The sequence below is a fragment of the Epargyreus clarus genome, unplaced genomic scaffold (genome assembly GCF_041222505.1).
Source record: "Epargyreus clarus isolate Ecla_fem2 unplaced genomic scaffold, WU_Ecla_fem_2.2 ptg000021l, whole genome shotgun sequence".
In the NCBI taxonomy this organism is placed as follows: Eukaryota; Metazoa; Arthropoda; class Insecta; order Lepidoptera; family Hesperiidae; genus Epargyreus; species Epargyreus clarus.
Genome location: NW_027332228.1, coordinates 5,183,555 through 5,205,913, shown reverse-complemented (window position 1 = coordinate 5,205,913; position 22,359 = coordinate 5,183,555). Strand labels below are relative to the sequence as shown.

General features: G+C 33.7%; 3 protein-coding genes across 3 annotated transcripts in view; 1 reads left to right on the top strand and 2 right to left on the bottom strand.

Moving 5' to 3' along the window:
- Positions 1 to 390: 390 nt before the first annotated feature.
- Positions 391 to 12,063, top strand: LOC140750911 (sphingomyelin synthase-related protein 1). The gene is made up of 5 exons (XM_073084653.1): positions 391 to 1,031; positions 1,387 to 1,591; positions 4,967 to 5,253; positions 10,891 to 11,083; positions 11,425 to 12,063. The coding sequence occupies exons 1-5, from the start codon at positions 581 to 583 to the stop codon at positions 11,849 to 11,851; spliced, it is 1,563 nt and encodes a 520-aa protein (XP_072940754.1). The 5' UTR covers positions 391 to 580; the 3' UTR covers positions 11,852 to 12,063.
- Positions 12,064 to 12,948: 885 nt separating this feature from the next.
- Positions 12,949 to 15,050, bottom strand: Sh3beta (SH3 domain binding glutamate rich protein Sh3beta). The gene is made up of 4 exons (XM_073084655.1): positions 14,884 to 15,050; positions 14,570 to 14,773; positions 14,228 to 14,314; positions 12,949 to 14,094 (listed from the first exon to the last, which is right to left on the bottom strand). Exons 1-4 carry the CDS (start codon positions 14,926 to 14,928, stop codon positions 13,621 to 13,623), a joined length of 810 nt encoding a protein of 269 aa, XP_072940756.1. The 5' UTR covers positions 14,929 to 15,050; the 3' UTR covers positions 12,949 to 13,620.
- Positions 15,051 to 17,989: 2,939 nt separating this feature from the next.
- Positions 17,990 to 22,359, bottom strand: part of LOC140750905 (uncharacterized) — a 62,097-nt gene continuing 57,727 nt past the window's right edge. The window contains exons 13-14 of the mRNA XM_073084636.1: positions 21,673 to 22,186; positions 17,990 to 21,429 (exon numbers count right to left, since the gene is read on the bottom strand). Coding sequence (XP_072940737.1) covers positions 21,228 to 21,429; positions 21,673 to 22,186 — 716 coding nt within the window. The 3' untranslated portion in view covers positions 17,990 to 21,227. The remainder of the gene's footprint in view (positions 21,430 to 21,672; positions 22,187 to 22,359) is intronic.

The following is a 22,359-nucleotide window of genomic DNA, read 5'->3' as shown; positions in this document are numbered from 1 at the left end:
ACGGATCACAATTTGACAAGGCCGAATGGAAAAAGTCCAAGACTGCCCAATTCATACTCTTAAAAAAAATATTTGACAAGTAAATGACACCAAGGTCAGGTTCCCCTTAATCAGGTACATGATAAAATACTAAAAGTTCACGTTCAACTAGTGCAGACAATTTTCAGTACCAACCTCATTTTTTAAAAAGTAAATACAATTATGCGATAATTTTATCAATAATTGCTAGACCAATGGTTAATTAATGGTAACGTGTTATTCAAATTGTTGTTCAATTAAAGAAAGTATAACGCAAACAACTCTTTGCAAACAACATCCACAACATGAAAGCCATAAATTTGTTCGTTTATATTGTCAAGTGGAACACTATTTAGATCGATTGACACTGACATATTGTGACTTGTGACACATTCGCAGTCTCCAATCACCATGTATCGAATAGAAATGCTATCTTTTTATCATTCAATCAGCACATCACGGTCTGTTTATTTACAATTGTATAAAATTGCTCAGTTATAGAAGAGATGTCTTATTGATTACATTATTATTTGGCTGGCGCTAGTGAATAGAACTCGTGACGATGGAGGCGAATATCATCAAATGGACTAACAAAGAAGTAATAGACTTATTACATAAAGATAAAATATCCAGCTTCATTGTAGATATCTGCAAATCTCAGGACATTGACGGACAATGTCTCCTATCTTTCGTCGACCGAGATTTCTACGAGTATCCCTTCGATCAGTTAAAATTGGGAGAGAGGAAGAGATTTATACTTCTAGTGAAAAAGTTACAAAGGAATAATCGGACGGCTATGTGTGAACTTGGTCTCTGCGACGATCACATGTCCAGCAATCCAGCTACGAATATTAATTTCGTTGGAACAAATTTGTCCCATTTAAGTTACAATCTTCATAGCCAATTGCAGAATGAACTAACGTATGGGAGGACGTCTGAATGCGTGACCAATTACGCTGATGTGAAGGCTTCAAGACTGAAACCAGAAATATGGAAAACTGCCATAGCCCTTGGTGAGTAAATGTAATGAGAGAATGAAATTAATTTTGATAAAAATGATCACGTAAAATATATATATATAGCTACCCTGGCTTAAAACAGTAATGTGTGCTTTGTCATTTGAGTCTGACACAATCAGTTGATAGCACAAGCTACTCTTATAAGCATAGGAGTATTATTGTATTAAAATTGGGTTTAGATTGGATATAGTCCCCATAAAACTGCTAGTCCGCTTTGAATAGTAAAATGAATCGCGTCGCCATATAAATTGTATGACTACACCTGCTCGCAACAAATTAGAGTGGACTAGCAGTTTGGTGCGGACTATACCATTGTGATATGATGATGTGAAATTTCCTACTCCACCAGGGTATGTCTTTCTGGTGACGTGGGTGACAGCTGTGGTAATGGTGATAGTCCATGACAAGGTACCAGATATGAAGAAATATCCCCCACTTCCTGATCTCTTCCTAGACAATGTGCCGCACATACCATGGGCTTTCGACATGTGTGAGATCACAGGCTCCCTGCTCATGGCCATATGGGTTGTTGTGCTGTTCTTCCACAAACACAGGTCAGTTATTTTTATTAATTGTTGTATACTTTATTATAGAAATAGTAAAAAGAATTGCAAAACTCTTAACTAGCATGAAAAAGGGGACTTATTAAAAATTTAAATTGTTAATTATATAAATAAAAATATGGAAAGTTTTTCATGGAAACAATGCATATTATAATTTCATTATTTTACCTTAATTGGCTGGTATCTTAATTAGGCCTTGATGTATTAATGTCATTTAAATAAAAAGTGATTAATATTTTTTTAGTTAAGTAAGGATAATTTCTCATATGTACTTATAGCAATGATAAAAGCAATATGTGACATTTGACTCTTCCTTATTAAAAGGTTGTTTATAGAGCTGTAGTTTTATTGGCCACTGTCTTATTAATTTAAATTCTATTACAAAGAGTGTGGCAAGTCAGACATTAGGAATATATTATTTTGAAAAAGTTTATTCATGTGATTGAATGTTTAAAAAAATTTTTTTCCTAATTTATGTTGGTAATAGATACTCTATGAATGCTGTATTGACAATTTATCTTGGTGTTTGGTACTTCTGGATAAAGAATAAGAATATCTTTATTTATTTTGTGTTACACAAAATCTGTACACAAATAATAAACATAAAGACTAATAAACACAAATACTGTCTTTGTTGTCAGCATTCAAACAAGTCAATGAGTCAATCATGAGTAAATACTATTTCTTTATTATGCTTTGTTTGCCACTCTATACAGTTATCTACAATTGAGCAGCATGTTGCCAAGTTCTCTAGAAAAAATATTCATTAATTGTACAATTTGGACTTTACATAAACGGGATTATACCCTCTATCAATAATAATAAATTGTAAATAGTAAACTAGATGGTTCAACGTTACAACAATATAATTTGTTTATTATCTGCTGATAAAACTTAGTTTACTTAGTACATACTAATTAAGTAGGAAGTAAAACAGATTGGTTATAAAATAACCGCATAAAGTTATTTAAATAACTGCATAAAGTTATTTTGTGGCACAAGCTATAAGTAGCTTGTTATTTCTGTTTACAGTTTGTTTTTACTTTGAAAAAATCATATATTTGGGTGTACACAGAGAACAGATGTAGGTATATTATAAAAATATGTAACAATGAAATAATTATATACGCGCGCAAAAACACGCTTTATTAATCATAAATCGTTATCAGTACAAAGGTTATTTTCCTGCTTTACTGTTTCCTTGGCCCATGAACACGTTATCTGCATCATCACGGTCATCATGTCAACAACCCTTTGCAAAATAAAGAATATTTTGTTATCAGTATGTAACGCAAATCTTGATGATTATATCCGACACGAATATAACTTGATATGAAGTAATTTAATCCTTGATTTTTTTCTTTATGTTTTAATTAAAAAAACATGTGAGTAGTTAAATGTCTGGATGTAAGAAGTTATACTTGTTTGCAATTTTAATAAAAAAGGGTGCACATGTCATATGTACACGAGATGCAGAATTATTACAAAATAAAAAAAAATACAGAACATTTGGAACAAAATGATACGATTATGTATGTTATGATTTAAATAAATAAAAATGTAAAATAGATTTTTGCTCTAGGACTCCATTATTACCCAGGGTAACACAAAACATAATAATCGTTATTAATATTATATACTTCTATTATGGTGTAAACAAGAAATTAAACTGTAATATCTCTAAGAAGGTAATAAAGTAAATATAACCATCCAATGCTTTACAATTGGAAAATTCAAGGAAGCCAAGCAAGTGGATATCCTGTCTAATCATTCAATTATATTTGATCCGAGTGCAATGCGATAACGAGTTGCATGACATTTTCACGCGGATATTAAAAATGATTGAAGCAGAATTGTTAAGCTGGGTTAACACACGAATCGTTATGCAGATGTTTAAGTCCACTAGGTACCTATTTACCTGTCCATTTATTTATTTATTTCCTATAATTGTATTCTTGAAACAAGGGGTACAGGATAGAACGTTAGTCATTATATTGTATATACTATACTATACACACTAGGGGATAAATATACCGCGACACGTGTTGAAAAGAACGTAGTTACAATGTTGCTGAAAATTGTACGACGTTGCTTGCCATTCGTGTCTTTGATGACATTAAATTAATTATTATAGTACCCTACTGAATATGTATTTGGATTTATTGAGCGTAATGCAAACTACGTGTCAGGAACTAGAATGTAGCTGTTGTCTATTTGGACAAGAACTATGGACAAGAATAAAAATCTTTTGGTATTATTACAACAGTATAAATATTCCTACTTAATAATAACTTTCAAGTAATTAAGAGTTACCGGATTCATCGCACTGCCTACGGAATGTACGGCTATTAGATACTTATATCAATTTCTAAATATTACTAAGAAAACGAAGGTCGATTTGTAAAGCAAGTGTCGAGAAATATACATACTTAGGTACATGGTTTTACTTGGCTTACAACACTTAAAGGTGATACGTAACTCTAGCTTTACTATACATAATTGATTATAAGTAAAATTATGTAAACATACCTATAGCGAATCACCTGAAGTTGACATTAAAATGAGTTCTATGTAAATCAATTTTATTTAATCTACTTTATTTGATTGTCGTCAGAACCAAACAATCTTGGTCTAAGATCCGAAGCTAAGTCGAACTGGACCGAGCTGATAATAGAATGAAACTCATTTTATAATGAAATTAGTACATTGGGTAATACATTAAAAATGGGTTTGCTAAAAAATCCTGGACAGGATAATTTTAATTATTTTTTGAAAAATGAAAATTTAATTGAAAATTAAATTTTGCAACATCAAGCTAATAAGAAAATTCTATTCTGAGTGAATGTTAAAAACATACAGAATGTGCAGGCTTTGGGTTGCCTATTATTTACGTGGACGAACTACTGGGTTGTCAGGTATAAACAGGTATTTCGCTGGCAACTACTTTCACTCATGATGATAATAGATAAAATTTTATATCAGTAGAAGCGCTGTTTTATTGTGAACATGTTGATATAGGGTTGTCTGCAAAATGAAAATTAATTTTTCAAAAAATAATTAAAATTATCCTGTCCAGGATTTTTTTAGCAAACCCATTTTTAATGTATTACCCAATGTACTAATTTCGTTATAAAATGAGTTTCATTCTATTATCAGCTCGGTCCAGTTCGACTTAGCTTCGGATCTTCTACTATCTATAAAATGTGTATCACGCAGCGAAAAAAAAAATCAAATAAACTTTTTACACTTTTGAGGGCCTCCATTCAACTTTCCGCTCCGGGCCTCCGACGACTCTAGTCCGGTCCGAACTCATGTACAGAGTGAACAGAATGAGTCGACCCAATTTATAATAATTTTTTCGTCCAGGTTTATAATATTGCGAAGATTCTTCGCGTTGGCCGGAACGGTGTTCCTGCTGCGTTGCTTCACGATGTTGATAACGTCGCTGTCGGTGCCCGGGTCGCACCTGAAGTGCGAGCCTCGGTTCTACCCGCCCGCGGACGACCTCACTGTGTGGGGGCGGCGGCTGCGGCAAGCCTACGACATATGGAGCGGCGCTGGCATGTCGGTGCGCGGCGTGAGGACCTGCGGAGACTACATGTTCTCCGGGCACACGGTCGCACTGACACTCCTCAACTTCTTCATTACTGAATGTAAGTACACATATTTAACAATAATTCGTGTTTTTTTTCACGATTTTAATGTAATCGGCTTTTATTTATTAATCTGCCCAACAGCGAATCTGCCCTACAACTATTACAGGTTTATAGAGCACTGTTGTGTTTACGCTTCTCATTGTGTTGCCCACCCAGCTCCTACGATATTGGGTCTGTGTGTTGTCTTCATGGAACGTCATATTCTATGTGTACAAAATACTATCTTTATCCTTAAACAAAATTAGAAATGGACACCGTCCGTGTTTCGTGTGACTACACACGGTACTCGGCAATTTTTATTGATCGGGCAAAACCGGATTACTCACTCAGTTGTGGAGGTGTGCGCTGTTAATGCGTACAGAATTCCGCATGCATAATATATATGTCACTGGTTTTCGTATAAACATTAGTAACACAGTTGAAGATAGGCTAATTAAAACACGGATATAAAGGAGGAGGAAGAGTTATTACTATTGCGGAATGGTGTCAAAGTAGATCTTAACGAAAATAATAGAAAAAAGGGTTTAAAATTATCTAATCTGCAGCATCCGAAAATATCTGATATAAAACCATTTAATAATCCCGAAGAGTACGCAGTTTTAGCGCAGTTGAAATCCCAAATCCAATGAAAAAGTCTTAGTTTAAGACCCATAAGTAAATTATGTTCGTAATTATTAGATCTCTTATGGTTTTACTCGTAAAACACCTTTTCAACGTCAAGATTAACGAGTTGAAGGTTAAGACTAAGTCATTATTTTTACATTATTACTGAAACTATACAGTGTAGACTTAATTCGCCTTTGAAAAATAAAAGTGGTTCAGCAGATAGTAAACAATCATATTTTTTGTTAAAACAGTCCTGTATAATAAAGACCCCATCAGATCAAATCCGTCATGACTCTAATGCAACTTTATAGATAAGCTCTATATTTCACAAGTAGGTATATGCTTTCAAATATTTGAAAAGATAATATAAATCGTTACAGACATTATCTAAGATTAAGCCCAACCCTAAATAATACATAAGTCTACGCAAGGTAAGTACGTCGCCGATATTTTGCTATCCTTGACGACTATATTAGAAATATTGGCTACTTTAACACGCAAATTGATAAGCGGTTATAACAGAATGTTGCTATAGATAGAAGTTCTACCAAATTTAAATAGTGTTTGATCTGCTAAGAAATAAATAGATTGATAGATCTGCTTCAATCAATTTATGAACCCAATGCTTGTGCGTCGTTGCTGACTTCATTAGTCATCGGATGCCATAATGATGAATACGTTATATGATGCGTAAAATTATCGTTCAAATAAAACTGGTTTTCACGTCAATTTTACTTTCTATGTTTGAAGTGTTTCCAAGACCAAGGCAAATTTGCAGACCACCTAAAAATCGGAAAAGTAAATTGAATGTTCATCAATGTCATTTAGCGTTTGAAAAATGTCACTCGCAGCCAGATTAGTTTGAGACAGACGATAATAGTATGATACATAAATTCATTTTTTTGTGGTCCACCTTAACGCATTGTCATCGTATCTCGTTTCAAAACGGCTTCTCGTAATTTTTCAGTGACGTCGCCTCCTTATACGTTAAACTATATACCGTATATTAACCTATGTTATTACACTTATTACTTTCATTTAAGAGAGAGTTTAGAAATAAAACGCGTAAGCAGTAAATATAGTAATTTCAAAGAAATTAATTTATATTCAGAGTATAATTCTAATTACAGTAACATGTTAAGTATTTGATTTATGATTTGTTCAAATAGTCTCGGGTGGAGTTTTAACAGTCACGTTGCGTGTTAAAATTTGTATTAACTATTTTAGGACTGCCTAACATACCTGTTTACTACAGCATAAATTGGCATTTAGTAGTGTCCGTCCGAAGGTTGATTTCGGACCGAAGCCGCAGCAGATTAAATCGCTATCGCCATAATCTTTGACAAAGGAGCCAAAAGTGTCAAAACTTAAGAATTTATTCTAGATTGGCTAAAAATAATGATTTTATAATTATTTTTATTAATATTAAATTGCATATTTATGTTGACTGTATATTAACAATTTCTAAAAAAAATGAAAAAGTCTTGAGAGTAGTGAAGCAGGAACTTCGGTCAGACATTAAAATTTCCCCCCACACGACTTAAATGTTTGATTCATTGAATACGTCACAATAATTGTCTTAGTCATTTTTCATTAGATCGGGATGATGCAACACGGGAAAAAACAATATTACAGGCAAAAGTCTATGTCATTCCACAAAGCATTTTTTTCTAGGAATTATCATGTATTTGCCTGTCGATGTGTCCCTCAGTTCATAACTTACCATAAATATTATTCTTATGTACGATATTAGCATGGCCGTTTTAGAACTGTTAATAAATAGATACTTAAATATAATTATTGAGGTAGGTAATAATTTAACCTTATAACACGTCCCTACACGTTATTTTTTCGTTATTTTCTAGAATAATATAATTATAATCGTTAAAAATGAGTCGTTTAAATTAAGTACACATTATATTACAAATTCTAAAGTACTGTAGTGGTAGAGAAAAATAAAATATGGTTTCGCAAGCTAATATTATTATGGAAGATGTAGGTGACATAAAAACCAGAATAACATACGTAGTGACCATGTTTCTGTGTTTGAAAATTATTCTCAATTTCAAGAGGAAACACTAAGAAACAGTTTTTACGAAAACAGCATGTTCAATTAAAGTAAATCTACTCATTCATCTCACATTCGATAAGATCAAAGAGGAGATTGGTTTGAATAGTCCTGCAATGCTGCTGCAGTAAGAAATGAGGCTGCAAGAAAAACTTAGGACCTTATTTAGTCAAAAGATAGTGTGTTATCCTACTTTTCCAAATAACGGTCTTTGTGTAGTGCAAATGGAGCTGGTTATAATGTTCCAATAATCAAGGGAAGATACTATACTTGCCAGATCCAATGTTCAAAAATTAATTTTATTTGTTGAACCTTGCAAAAATAAATCAATTTCCAAACCTATTTCAATGGCAATTACTTACAGCGTAACATTTCAACCGATAGAATAACATAGAACCTCACTGTGATATAGCAATATTGCACACTTGTTGTTTTTCTTATTATTATTATAATTATTTATTTTTGCACAAAGTCTACTGGTTTGGGTCCTATTACATTAGAAAATAATAATAATTTAGTGGAAAGTTGGTTTTTTTGTTAAATTTAGTTAATTGTACGTAGGTATGTGAAATACTCCAACAAACGAGATTTTATTTTGTGAAACGTCCACTACCATCGATAAACTAACTTTATAATAGATAATAAACACATTATACAAATAATAAAACATCCCTTAATGTATCCTACATTTGTATTTCGATAATTATCAAAACATATTGGAAATATATACAAAACACTCATGGGGTATTTCTGGACCCCACGCGTGACGTTACGTTATTGGAAATTGCGCGTGTACTTAAGGTACAATAAATATTTTTAAAAGTATGATTATGTCATCCACGGTGCTTGTATGACGCGGTCAATGTCTGTAGATAAAAACCAGCCTTATTCGAAATGGTTATAGTTTAAGAAAGGACTATACAATGCGTACAATATTATACCTGAAATCAAAAACCGACAAAGGAATACTTATTCTGAAAAGATAAAACAAAACTATATTTTATATATTGTATGACGCGGTCAATGTCTGTAGATAAAAACCGGCCTTATTCGAAATGGTTATAGTTTAAGAAAGGACTATACAATTATATTATTAAACCTGAAATTAAAAACCGACAAAGGAATACTTATTCTGAAAAGATAAGTCAAAACTATATTTAATATATTCGTTTTTGCAGGTTTCCTTATAACTATCTATTTTGCACGTATAATTTTGTTTTAAATGGATTAGGATATCACTATGACACCGCTTATAAATTAATTAAGATAAAGTGACAGATTCAGAACATATTAATGCTTTAATTATTTAAAGGATATCGTACCATTTCGCAATAATAATTATGCGATGGATATTAGCATTTTATATCATATTGGATTCTTAATATCATATTGGAATGTTTAATGTCAAACATCTCAAGAGTAAATATTGTTTGGATAAATATAGATGTAAGTTTTTAATATCTAAATAAAAAAGGTTTAAAAACAATGAATTAGCGTCACGAGCAGTCAGTATGTGGAGATTTTATAAACCAGAGCAAGGAAGTTAGTGCGATAAAGTCGCATAATAAGCTGTTTACTTGCTGTCTGATACGATATCTCCGTTGCAAACTATGCCGTTCGATATAAATACACTATTGGCTGTTGTTATACTGTTTGCGTCAGAATAGTCGTAACTCGACAACATAGTAACCCAATGACATCGTAACTTAAGATCAATCGTTGTTTACGTCAGAAAGTAGGTCCTAGAAAATATAGTATTATCTCTTGCCAGTCCACGTAGCGTATGGGTAACGCATGAAAGGTCATAGAAGTTGCGTGTTGTACAAAAAAACAAAATAAAGTCTACTGCGTCCTATGTTGACAATATTATGTAGCAACTTCCGGCATAAAATAAACGCATATACCTACATATACAAATGGAATACACATATAAATGGAAATAATGTTACTAATTATGATTTTAAATTAACTGCGTTCTAAGTCCATAACAATTTCTTTACTTGCAACTCTTGAAAGATACCAAAACTAAAAATCCCGTTCTTAATGTTGTGTGACTCTCTGTCTATCTACTGAAACTCACTCAAGTTGATAGTGTATCCCGGAAATATAATATAGTTTATAACACTTGATTTTATTTCTTTAAGAATCTATATATATTTGTACAATTGTACACATATTAAAAATAAAGAGTAAAATTTAACACATATGTATTAGAAGAGGCATATAAAAGTAAAATATCTGTAGGTACCTATGTGTACTATTGTGTACCTAATTATCTTTTACGCGTAATTGATTTTGTCTCATACCGGCACTTTATCAAGACTGGGTGTATTAATCATTCCAAATGTTTGTCGTCGAGTTGTTGCATTGCCTTGTTATACGTCACTAAAATTGTCACATACTTCTCAACCGTATCGACGTAAAACATAACACACATTTTGTTGTGCATGCTATTGTGTATTCAGTCATATTAAATATATAGGTACGTACGCCGTACAGACACGCCAACTAAACGTGATTTCGACGTAAATAAAAATAAAACACTAGAATGGTTCAATAACTATTTTTGTTACAATTACTTACAATAACAATAGAACAAAAGCCTCGTTAACAATTTAAAATAGCCTCATAATAATTAGGTATATTCTTAGCGTTCTAATATCCATTTCTAAACAATAATAAAATTTAAAACATTGACTGCCTTATGACGAATCTAATCAATATTTCATCTAAGTTTATTTAGACCATTCTCTTCCACAAAAGAAGTAAGATCTTTTTCGCCAACACTTAGAATGAAGTGTGATAATTAAATGATACAATTGATTGATTTAGTATCTTTAGTTCATTCGATAATGGAAATCGCCAGAGACACAGACTTTCATAAAGCAAATTTCATGAAAAAATAAAGCATACTAAAATAATATAGCTTTGAATAAATGGTTATATGTGATTTATTACAGACACGTCTCGCAGCCTTTATCTGCTGCACATCCTGACGTGGGTGATGAACATGTTCGGCATCTTCTTCATCCTGGCAGCTCACGAGCACTACTCCATCGACGTGTTCATAGCCTTCTACATCACTTCCAGGCTCTTCCTCTACTACCACACGCTCTCCAACAATCAAGCGCTCATGCAAAACGATTCTTCCAGGTAATAATTATTTATTTATTAATTTATAAGGTTCATTAACTTTTCATCAATTTGTTGGTAATTGCAGAAGTGACTAAACAAGTAAACACTTAGTTACTATTATGTGACATCTGGTAGCGATGTTATGCATTTAATTCTGTGATCTTCTATCGACCCATTGCTTTCATAATAGCGGCGTGCTCTGCATTGAGATTTTTTTTGTAATCGTTACTTGACGCGATATAAATACAAATTTTATTTTAGTGTACGTTTGTGCTTTTCATCCTTGTAACTTGTAATTTTGTAGTATTAAGTTACAGTTTTTTATCTCTGTTTAGGAATAATTTTAAATTAAATTTCAGAACTAGAATATGGTTTCCGTTACTGTCGTTCTTCGAATCCGAAGTGGACGGCATAGTGCCAAATGAATATGAGGGCCCCATGACGATACTTAACAATCTGAAGCAGTGGCTGATACAATTCGTAACAGATGTAAAAAAGTCTTCCGTGGCGAAGATCGCCGGCACCAAGCTGCAGGAGGGCGCGGCGATGGGGGAGTACTCGGTGGTGAGGCTCGTCGACGGCATCAAGAGGAACCTCAGCCTGGTCGAGGAATACAAGAACTCGAGACAGAGATTAGTGACCCTCGATAAAAATACTCAAGCGTGTCTTCTGGACGAATTACCCGATGCAGAGCTTAGACATAGAAATATAGCAGAACTCGCTGGCGAATCTCTTCTTAGAGATTTTAGCAATCCTCCCTCTCCAATCATGAAAAAGAGTATATGAGCTATCATGTCGTGTATTATAGAGGCTATTTAGAGAATTTTTTTCATTGTAGTGATAATACAATGAATGAATTAGATACCTGAATGTTTACATTTCCATTATAGATTTTATATCATGTTATTCCATATTTATGTTAAGCTAAAGTAATAAATTATTAAGAAAATTTATTTGCTCAACATAATCTTGAATAAATAAAAAGTTTCGCTTTAAAATGTCTTTGTCATAAACATCCCAATACGTTTTAAATAAATTAATAAATGTTCTCTAAGCATAGCAAGTATAAGTCCCTGCCTAATTAATAAGTAATACCTAATTTCATAGAAGTAAAATATATTAAAACGTCTAAGCAGTGGCGAACTAAGGTCGTCGATTGCGAACCGCCCCAATTCGTAAATTAGAATATTTATAAATATGTAAACTATTTAAATATGTAGTAAAATCCTGCAGTGAAACATTTGAAAATGTGTAAGTCATATGGTAGGTCGGGGCTAGTTACATTCCGTTCGTTTGAGCGTGTTGAGTCGTTCATGCGAGCGCTACGTGCGGAGTGCAGCGCGGTGCCACCGCTCTTGGCAGCGCGGCCGGTCAATGAACGCTTTACGTTGCAACTGAACGGACATTTGTCTACGCGCCAAGCAATATGTTTTATTAATTGTTACAGCTATTACTTATGGTATGATCAAACGATGATTCAGAACAAGCGCCCCCTGACGAACATTTCGTAACGCATAAATACACATGTTTCGTCACGTGCTAGCGTCGTACAGATTACAGTAACTCTACTCTACAGTTATTACAATGTATATCGTATTTTTATTTATCTAAAACCCCACTAAAATATTAGCACGCATAGCTCTACTTGTACATAAATCAGTGAACAACAGGACTATCTCTTATAATTGTGATAGTGCTCCAAGAACCACCCAGTGACAGATGTAATGCCATATTAACTTCGGCAATGAGTTTATTTTCTTACCAGATGTGGTAATTGAGCAAAAGTATTTCTAAGTAAAAAGTGACCATTTAAAATTATTTACTATCTTCAGTATATTTTGTACATAAAGAATAAATAAAAGTTATAAAAAAAACAAAAGAAATTAAATAGCATTTTATATAATTCGTATGAAAAAATTGTTAAAAAACTGTCTTTAATAACATTAATAGATGACATAAATCAAAAGAAAAATCATTGTAAAATTAAAACTTAAGTAAGCTAAATTTTAAGAATGCTCAATTGGTGTTAAACGATTCCATGGTACAGCACCTGTTAAGATCCATGACCTTAAATTGCCTCATCAACCTTAAAAATATGTCATGCTTGTAGAGAATAAATGAAGATTCTTTTGCCAATGAGCATTCTTAGTCTTAGTAGGGGTCTTATGATTTAAATAAATGTGTAAATAAAAACTTGTTTTAGAAAAAATACTCAAATGTAAAAAAACAAAAATCATTAATACTTTTTATAATAATACAAGCCTAATAATGATAAATTGTTAAATAGAACTCTTATTTTGAAAACTTCATAAAAATTTATTAATATACTAATGATTTATGATAATAATAGGCCACTTCATTGATTCATGTAGCAATAAATTACCACATAAAATTAATTCATCAACATATACTTCTTTGCGTTATATACAATGACTTAATATGCAAAAGAAGTGAGAGATGCATTATAAATAACAGTACAATCTTAATGAAAAGTGCTTGCTTAGTGCTAAAAGGTATTGATTTGAGCTGATAAGCATAAAATGAATGGCAGTCCTTTAATCAGAAGCTGCTACTTGTTCGCTTTGAATAAGAGCTTCTGATGGGTCATCTGTTTTCTTCTCAGTGACATTATTGGCCTCCTTTTCTTGCGATACTTCACGGGAACTTGTTGTTCCATTCTCATTAACAGCATCTTCTTTCACAGGGCTACTGTCTTTAGAAGACTTTTTAGCTTCTACATCACATTCCTTAACAGGAGATGGTTCCTTCTCTGTAGTCGCCTCTTCTTTGTCAACAGATTTTTGCCTTTCTACTGCATCTTTTTCTTCTGACTCATTTTCTGGCTTCACGTCTTCAACAGGGGTTGTATTGTCTTGAGAGGTTGTGTCTTCATTTGAGACCTTCTCTGTTGTAGATTCTTCCTCTCTTGCCGGTGATTTCTCTTTCTCCGCTGGGACTTCTGTAGATTCCTTTTCTTGTGAATTTTCCTTAGACTGTTTGTTTGCAATTTCCCCATTTAAGGCATTTTCCTGTAATTATTGAATGCAAGTTTATATATAAATTTACTAATTAATAATTACAGGAAAACATTCAAACTAAAATCCAATATCCTTATATCAAAACAATGATATTAACATACTATAGCATAATTTTAATAATTACCTCTACAGATTGCTCAGGAGGCACTTCCACTTTCAGGAATTGTTCTAAGGTGTCTACTTCATTTGCCAAATCGAACTGATCATAATCCTGCAAGAAAGGAAAGGGATATGTTGAAGCTTTTTCTTACCTTGATTTCTTATAAACTGGTTTGAAGTTTCAGAGAAATGACAATTAACAAACATATTAGATTTCTTAAATAGGAGCTATACGATTTCAAGTACAGGCTTTTATATTTCAAGTACACGTCATGCCACCCACAACATTTGAAAAATGATTAAAAAATTTGCAAACAAAACTCTGGAATTTACAAGTGAGTCAGGGTTAGATTTGAGTGGGACTCACCCCGCAGTATTCTTCGTCGTTGAACACCTGCGGCGGCAGCGGCGAGCGCGGGTTGGGGTCGCTCACCGTGCCTCCGTTCGACTTGGCATTATTTTGCATGAAATCCTTATCAGATTCTCTTCCAGGTTCCGTTATGTCAATGACATCATATTTTATGTTTTTCGAGTCGAGTATCATCAGTACCCGTTGTTGTCTTTTTTTTACCTAAAATAATTTCATATCACGTAACAAAAACAAACACTATATGAATCAACCGAATAAAAAGATGAGAAAAGTGCCCGGCCAACCCAGCAAATTTCTAATATTAAACTTACCTCCTTGTTTCCAGAAATACCACTGATATATACTTTGACAACCATGGTTCGGAAGTAACTATTTAAATAAGAAAAATGTTATAAATTACAGCGAATAAAATACTAACTCAGAAAAATAGGCTTGGCCATTAGACAATCTGTTGTAATAATAATAATTAGAGATGAAAACGTCAAATACATTGGACATTTGAAATGTGTTACTATATAAAATATTCAATTCCTACCATTTACTACCTAACTTTTCTATCTCTAATAGTCAGTGTCAGTAGGTTACATAGCTTGCGTGTTTTTATTATTTAAATTTATAATCAAATAACTTTTACTTGTGTTTTAATAATAGAAAGCTTTTTTTAAAATTGAGTTAAATGAAACACAATTTTATTTAAAGGTTTATAAATTAAACAATATATGAGAGTATGAGAAAATACTGCTTGTTTCTTTTTAGCAATTTATTTATTTAATTAAGTAATGATGTAAGATGGCAACATTACCTACGTTTAGTTTCTGCAAAATAATCCATGCATGTTATATATTAAATTATAAAAATTATGTATGATTTTATTGTTAATAATAAAACAAGTACATTAAAATTAAGTTAGTATAATAAATAGTACATTACGATACGCGTGGCCAAAGTAGCCTATTTTTGCACGGCGTGAAGTTAGCGCCCGAGCGCAGCGAGGGTGCTAAACGCCGTGCAGATAATAGGCTACTTTTGTCACAAGTATCGTATACTATTTTGTAGCTCGTGTGACATAAACCCGCTTATACTTGTGCAGAAATATGAAAAAATATGATAATTATTTTGAAACTTATAAATGATTGAAACTAAAAATTATGAACTAAAAAAACAATAAAAATGTGACACAACCAAAACCATTGAAATTTAGAAAATTTAGTAATTATTCTGCTCTTGTGATAAAGACAAATCTAACACCACACATACGTCGAAATCTATCAAGCCATTTAGGCTACATACAGGCGTCTAGACCAATGACTTATAATGGGAACTCCACCTAAACGTATTAAAGAAACATATGATAAGCAATCACATAATGTACTAATACATGACTAATACTAGTGATACAGTAGAAAATCGATTATCCGGACCTCAGTTATAAATATTCGCGTTTATTCGGATTGACAAACGTGAACAAGTAACTTTGTAATAACCCTTGCAAATCAGCCACATTTTGTGTGACATGTGCATTTAAATTCCGGAAAGTCGCCAAATCGCAACAAAAAAGTTACTATAAAAAACAAAAACCCGATTGCTAAAAATATAGCCTATGTTATATCCAAAATTTAGACGAATCTAACGACACATCATATGTCAATATTAGTGAAGTCGTTTGAGTTTGCCAAAGTGTGCCAAAAACATTTAGTCGAAAAACATTACCTTCCTGAATCAGTTTAAATAGCTTTTCTTCATAAACTCAATTTCCAAATTTTCGATAATCCGAATGCCACAAATACGCCAACAAATAGGTCGCTTAGTCGAGATTCTACTGGAGTAGTATTATGGCTAATTTTGATAATGATTCCTAATTTAAATATCTCCTACTATGGTGTGTAGCGAAAATACACAGTCAAAACAAACAATAAAACTCCATAAAGCCCAACAGATAGTCTTATAGTGATGCTATTTCTTAGTATATACACAATGGCAAAAACATTTATAAATACGTCCAAAATAAAATATTAACATAATTATAGCTTTAAACAAAATACTCATAACTCACTTTTAATTTTTAAATGGCATTTAAAAGTATGAAACGTTCATAGCGATGTTTATTTTTTACAACTGTGAGGGTAGTGTATTAATATTCGTACGGTGTAAAAATCGGCTACTTTGGACACAGAAATGCGTGGCTAAAATGCGGGTTTAGGTCACAGAGTGCTATAAAGTCCGTTGATGGTATGATTATGCTGACATTGTAATTTGAAAAGTTTTTATATGACGTCTATTTTCACCGTGCGTCTACTGAGGTCTAGCTGCTTAGCAAGACGTAGCAAGCTTCATTGGTCGCATCATAAAATAAAATTCGTTTTCAAAAATGTTGAACAACCAATATATTTTATGTATTTGGTCACAATTATTTTAAAGGTCTTGCGCCCATATAATTATTTGAAAGTGACAAATTAGTTACGCTTTTCACACTCATAGCCCCAAAGTATAATATATAATAGGATTATTTTTCCTGTATCGTGGATGCCACGGACACACAAGAACCTAGACTCAAAACAAAAGTCATAATTCAGACATGTCTCTGGCCGAGGTTGAACTTGGAATTTATTGCGTATAAGCCCGGTATGAAGATGGCTCCGCCACGTGCATCAGCAGTTAATTAAAGAATCGATTTTGCTAGATTTATTTGAAAAATCAGTAAAAAAGATAAAATTGAAACCCTAACGCTGCGGGCGATTGCTTAAGATTGGCTATTTGCAGGATCGATTTCAGGCATCTACCATGTTGCCGTGCATAGCATGTTGCCGTGCGGTGAAAGTCGATATCTTTACTTTGACGGTTGAGATTTTAATCACTTGCGTCGAATATCGCTTTTCTATGTTTAGCAAGAGTCGACCCATGTATAATATAATCCATATTAAACAGAATACTTTTTGGAGCAGGTATGACTCGATGGAATTCAAGGATCAAGGTGATCCCTCATTTTCACGCGTTGTGCTCAAGAGTGTTTGCTAGGCGCAGGTTCGGCCTAACAACTAAACATGGATAAGTTCTGTGACTAGGTTTTAATGATATAACTAAGACATTCCTCTAAAAACGAAATTCTCCCTGTATTTTAAGTCTCTAGCTAGCACCAGTCCAAACCCGACTGCATCTGATGTTGCTTAACTTTGTAGATCGGTTATACGCTTTACAAAGTCGTGAAGAAGGAAAATAAAAGTCATAATATTTATAAATACTTTATCTGTTGGATTATAATAAAAATACATAGCCGTATTGTCCTATAAACATCATAACAGATTGCATATGGCGACAAGTCTCAAACGCAAGGCAAGGGGATTACAATATAATTTTGGTAAAACAACAAAATTACGACATTTCAGCATATTTTAGTTATGTATTAAATGAAAGATAAAGTTACATTTTATATAATCATATTATTATTGAAATAGAGATACAAAAAGTAATATGATCATTAGATATTATCACTAGTACTGCTAGTAGTAGTATTCTGATCCACAACCCATTTCAATCTTCTCTCTATAATAAACTCATGTTACCGGTGTGGGAATGTGACAAAGAAAGTATAAGGCTTTAATAAAGGTATAATAGTCTCAGTACCTCAATCCAAAGAGTCTCGATATTTTATATCTTTTTATTGTTTATTACATCAGGATTACTTTAGAGTGAATTGACCTTAAAATATATTCGGATTCATTTTCAACACAGTTTCTTATTTGTTCTTAAAACATTTAGAGAAAATTAAAAAAATAAGACTTCAGCCAGTTATTACACTTGCATCAGCATATGTAATGATAATCACCTCATTAATCATTGACGAATTTCTTACTTAGGCCATGTAATTTTAGGTTTAAACTTAGAGTGAGTGTATTTTATTATACAATAAAATTCTAAAAATAACTTGACGCTATTACACTCAACGTTATACAAGAAAATACAAGTAATTTCATAATCTGTTCACAAACAAAAATATGTCTACTATAGCTGAAGATTTGGCTATAATTATTATTTGGTTCCGTCGCTAAGGTTCATAAAAATAAAACCTTATCAAAAATCATACGTGTTGATAGCACATAACATTATAAATTACCATAGCTATCTAGTATTATGACTAAAATACGATTGGCTGGTATCCAAACAGCTGTTTGTAATAACAAACAAAATTGTAGTGTTGTGATTATGTTTAATAAATAATCTTCTTAGACTTCTCAAGACCGTGTCTACTCAGTTTTGACAAAAATAACGAATGTTAATAACACAGAAATGAGTTAATCCTCCTAACTTCACCTTGCCATTGCTCTCGAATTATGAACTGAGCCCAGAGTCCTACTTTATGTGCATATTATGAGCGCAAAATATTTTAAATTTAATTGCAAATAGGAATGTATTTGATATTTCAAACAATTTGTATAATACTATAAATATTACAACTAAGAAAAGAAAGTATCTAACAATTTTATTTAAAAACAATAAATAAAAAAATATAAACGTAATAAACGTCATACAAAATTATAATAAAAGTATAAGTATCTAGAATTAATCAGACAATAAAAAATCATTCACATCACATGTTAAAACAGAGTGGGGTTACAATTTTTTCAATACAATAATTTATAAATAAAAAATATTTTGTTTGATAAAATACTATAATATAAAACATGACTACAATTTTGTGCTAAAATAATATAATAAACACGATCAACATGTGTATATTCCCACTCTTTAAAACATGTCGTCAGCGCTTCACTATTCCGTCAATGTCTTTGGAACACAACTGTGAAAAATGTCAAGCACCAAAAATAACACTGTCAACACTAACAAAGAAAAAAGCAATGTCTAAGATTCGACTTGTAGGCCGAAAGGCAGCCGCGACCCGCTACTGTATGTCCAACGCACTGCGCTAACAAGCTTGTGTATAAATTACATGCTAATATTTATGGTTGTAAATAAAAGTAAACGTACATGTGAATATCAGCGGCGTAAGTTGATCGCCGATTCTTACATGCGTGTCGGTGTTGTCGTTTCCGGAAGGAAATTTCCAATCATCATTGAGATTGGCATGCTGCCCCAAAATAAACAAGCTTCATTACATTAGTCTAGCAGAAAGCTAGTATATGACACTAATCATCGCATTCCGCCGCGCCGCCGCCGCGCGTGGGCGCCGCGCGCTAATTACGTTAATCTCACACGTACTACTTTATGCCATGTACACGTACTACTCGCGTATATCATCTTATTAATTTTGAATCAAAATTGGGTGCACGCAGTATTTACTCGTTAGCAGTTTAAATGCTATGAAAAATAATATGCTACACGTGATATAGTAAACAAAATATTATTAATGAAATAAGAAATATTATTTTTATTCGTAAATCACTGGCCGCATTCACGAAAAGCAGGTGACGGTCAAATTAAACGATTTTTTTATTTATTACTCATTATAACCTATTTTTCAAAATAGCATGAAATATTGAAACATATATTATTGTTTTACTTTTCTATAATGTTTCGCGCGTTTCAACTGCAACTACACTACAACTGTTTAACTGCAAGGTCGATCCGACGTTGTACATTACACGAACGACTCTGATGAAACTTATATTCCTTAGAATTTAATGCATTAAAGATGTACAAAATTTTTATTTCATAATAGTATACGATTTTTACTTAAATCGACCAAAGAACGTAATGTTACGAAAAACAGTATAATAATAAACGAACATGAAACCCTATTTAAACGCAATAAATCGGACATACGAAAAATGTCATCTTAGATGATTGCAGGATGCGACGGCGAAACTACACAACGATTGCGAACGTTTACGATTATTGACGGTTTGCTATTATTTTCTACAACGTGTGAGTTGAGACTTAAACGCGCCACGGACACTGAACATGAGTGTTTTCATGTATTTGCAACAAATATGACGACACGGTAATGAAAGCGTAGTAAAAGAGGCCAAGATGACAGTGAAGAATTTACACGTACGATTGCGACAGAAATTAGCTTGGAATGTACAAATACTTCACTCATTAAACTGGTGACACATTTTAGTATGTTATTTAAAATGTTGTTATTATTTTTTTTCATTCTAAGAGCAATCTACGTAACTATCTCACGATAGCACGATGCGACCTGCATTTCAAAAGAAAAAAAGGAAAAACACTAAGACACGTCATTAAAAGTATCTTTGTGAAGAGTTCAATGGAGGGTAACCTAAGTGGTAGCGCTAAAATTTTTTTTTTTTATACAAAATTCTAATTTTTAATAAAATTTAGCGCACATGTGAGATGAGATTTATTTTAATTGACAATTGGCAACCGCGATTTGTGTTACATGCATATCACTAATCAATAACTTAGTTATCACAAATTTAGCAGAGAAGCTAAGTAACTGTTTATGAGATCAATAAGCTTACGAACAACTCCATACCTCCCAGGCAGCGTACGAAACGATGACAATGACAAGGAATGATTATTTTTTATTTGTGCGGCAATAATGTGTCAAATAAAATTATCTTATGAACAGCCGCTGTAGCCCTAACCCGTCACGGCTTCAGTGGGCAGGCGGAGAGCTGGAGTTCAGTTGGTGCAGAGGATCATAAAGCAGCGGTCACGATGGTGCGCGCGGAGCTCACACGGGCGTGCCAAAGTCGGGGTCCCCGCGGCCCGGCAGCAGGCGCGCGCGCCGCCGCCCGCCCGCCGCCGAGCCGCCCGCCCCCGCCCCTACCGCCGCGCCGCCCGCCCCCACCGCCGCGCCGCCCGTCTCCGCCACCGCCGCCGCACCGCCCGCCCCCGACACGCCTTCGCTGCCCACGCGCCGCGCCGACCCTATCCTGAAACATCATTTCGCTGGAGATCTCCACTACATCATTTTAGTGACAGCAATTAAAGTGGCTGTTTCTTTTCTACAACAACTCACCTCGTATATGACTTACATTGTGGGTGTTACTACGACTATCTCAATATTTCAGTTAAATTGATGTTAATATGACCAATAATAAACTGAAATTTTTAACATACCATATCATATCCATACTTATAAATGTACTATAAGTAACAATGATTTCACCACTCACCGGAATCCTTTAGACTCTCTCCTCAGTAACGGCTTGGCTTCACCATTAGTCCTGGACTTGGAATCGATATCAGCGAGCGACGTGACGTGTACAGTGGCCACTGCGGGGGGCGGGGTCGGCGAGGAGGGGGATAGCTCCGGTTTCGACTGTGCGGGAGCGGACACGCCTGTACTGGCAATTGTGAGTACGGATATGGACGTAGGCAGAGAGGCGGTTGGAGCTAAAGAATCGGATGTATGTAATGAGGCGGTTGTAGGTAAAGAGGCAGATGTTGGTAAAGGAGCAGGTGTAGGTAAAGAGGCAGAAGTTGGTAAAGGAACAGGTGGTTTGGGTAAAGCCGCAGTTATTGGTACAGCGGCGGGTGTGAGCAAGAGGGTGGGCGCTGGTGACGGTGGGACATCGTTCACGGTGGGCGACGAGGAAGACGACGGCGGCGATGCCTTCGTATGTTGTGGCGATGAGTTGAGCAATGAATCTGACACGATCGCCGGATATGTATCTCGAACGACGATCACTGTTAACAAAACAAGTGCCATTATTGCCGATTACAACATAATATAATAATAAACAAATAGATGTGAATTTATCGTGTTGACTGTTTTTTGTTTCAGTCTTGTAAAAATAAATTAAAATATAAAGGATTAATGTTTAAATTTTCCTTTTTAGTTTCAATACAGACAATAAGGA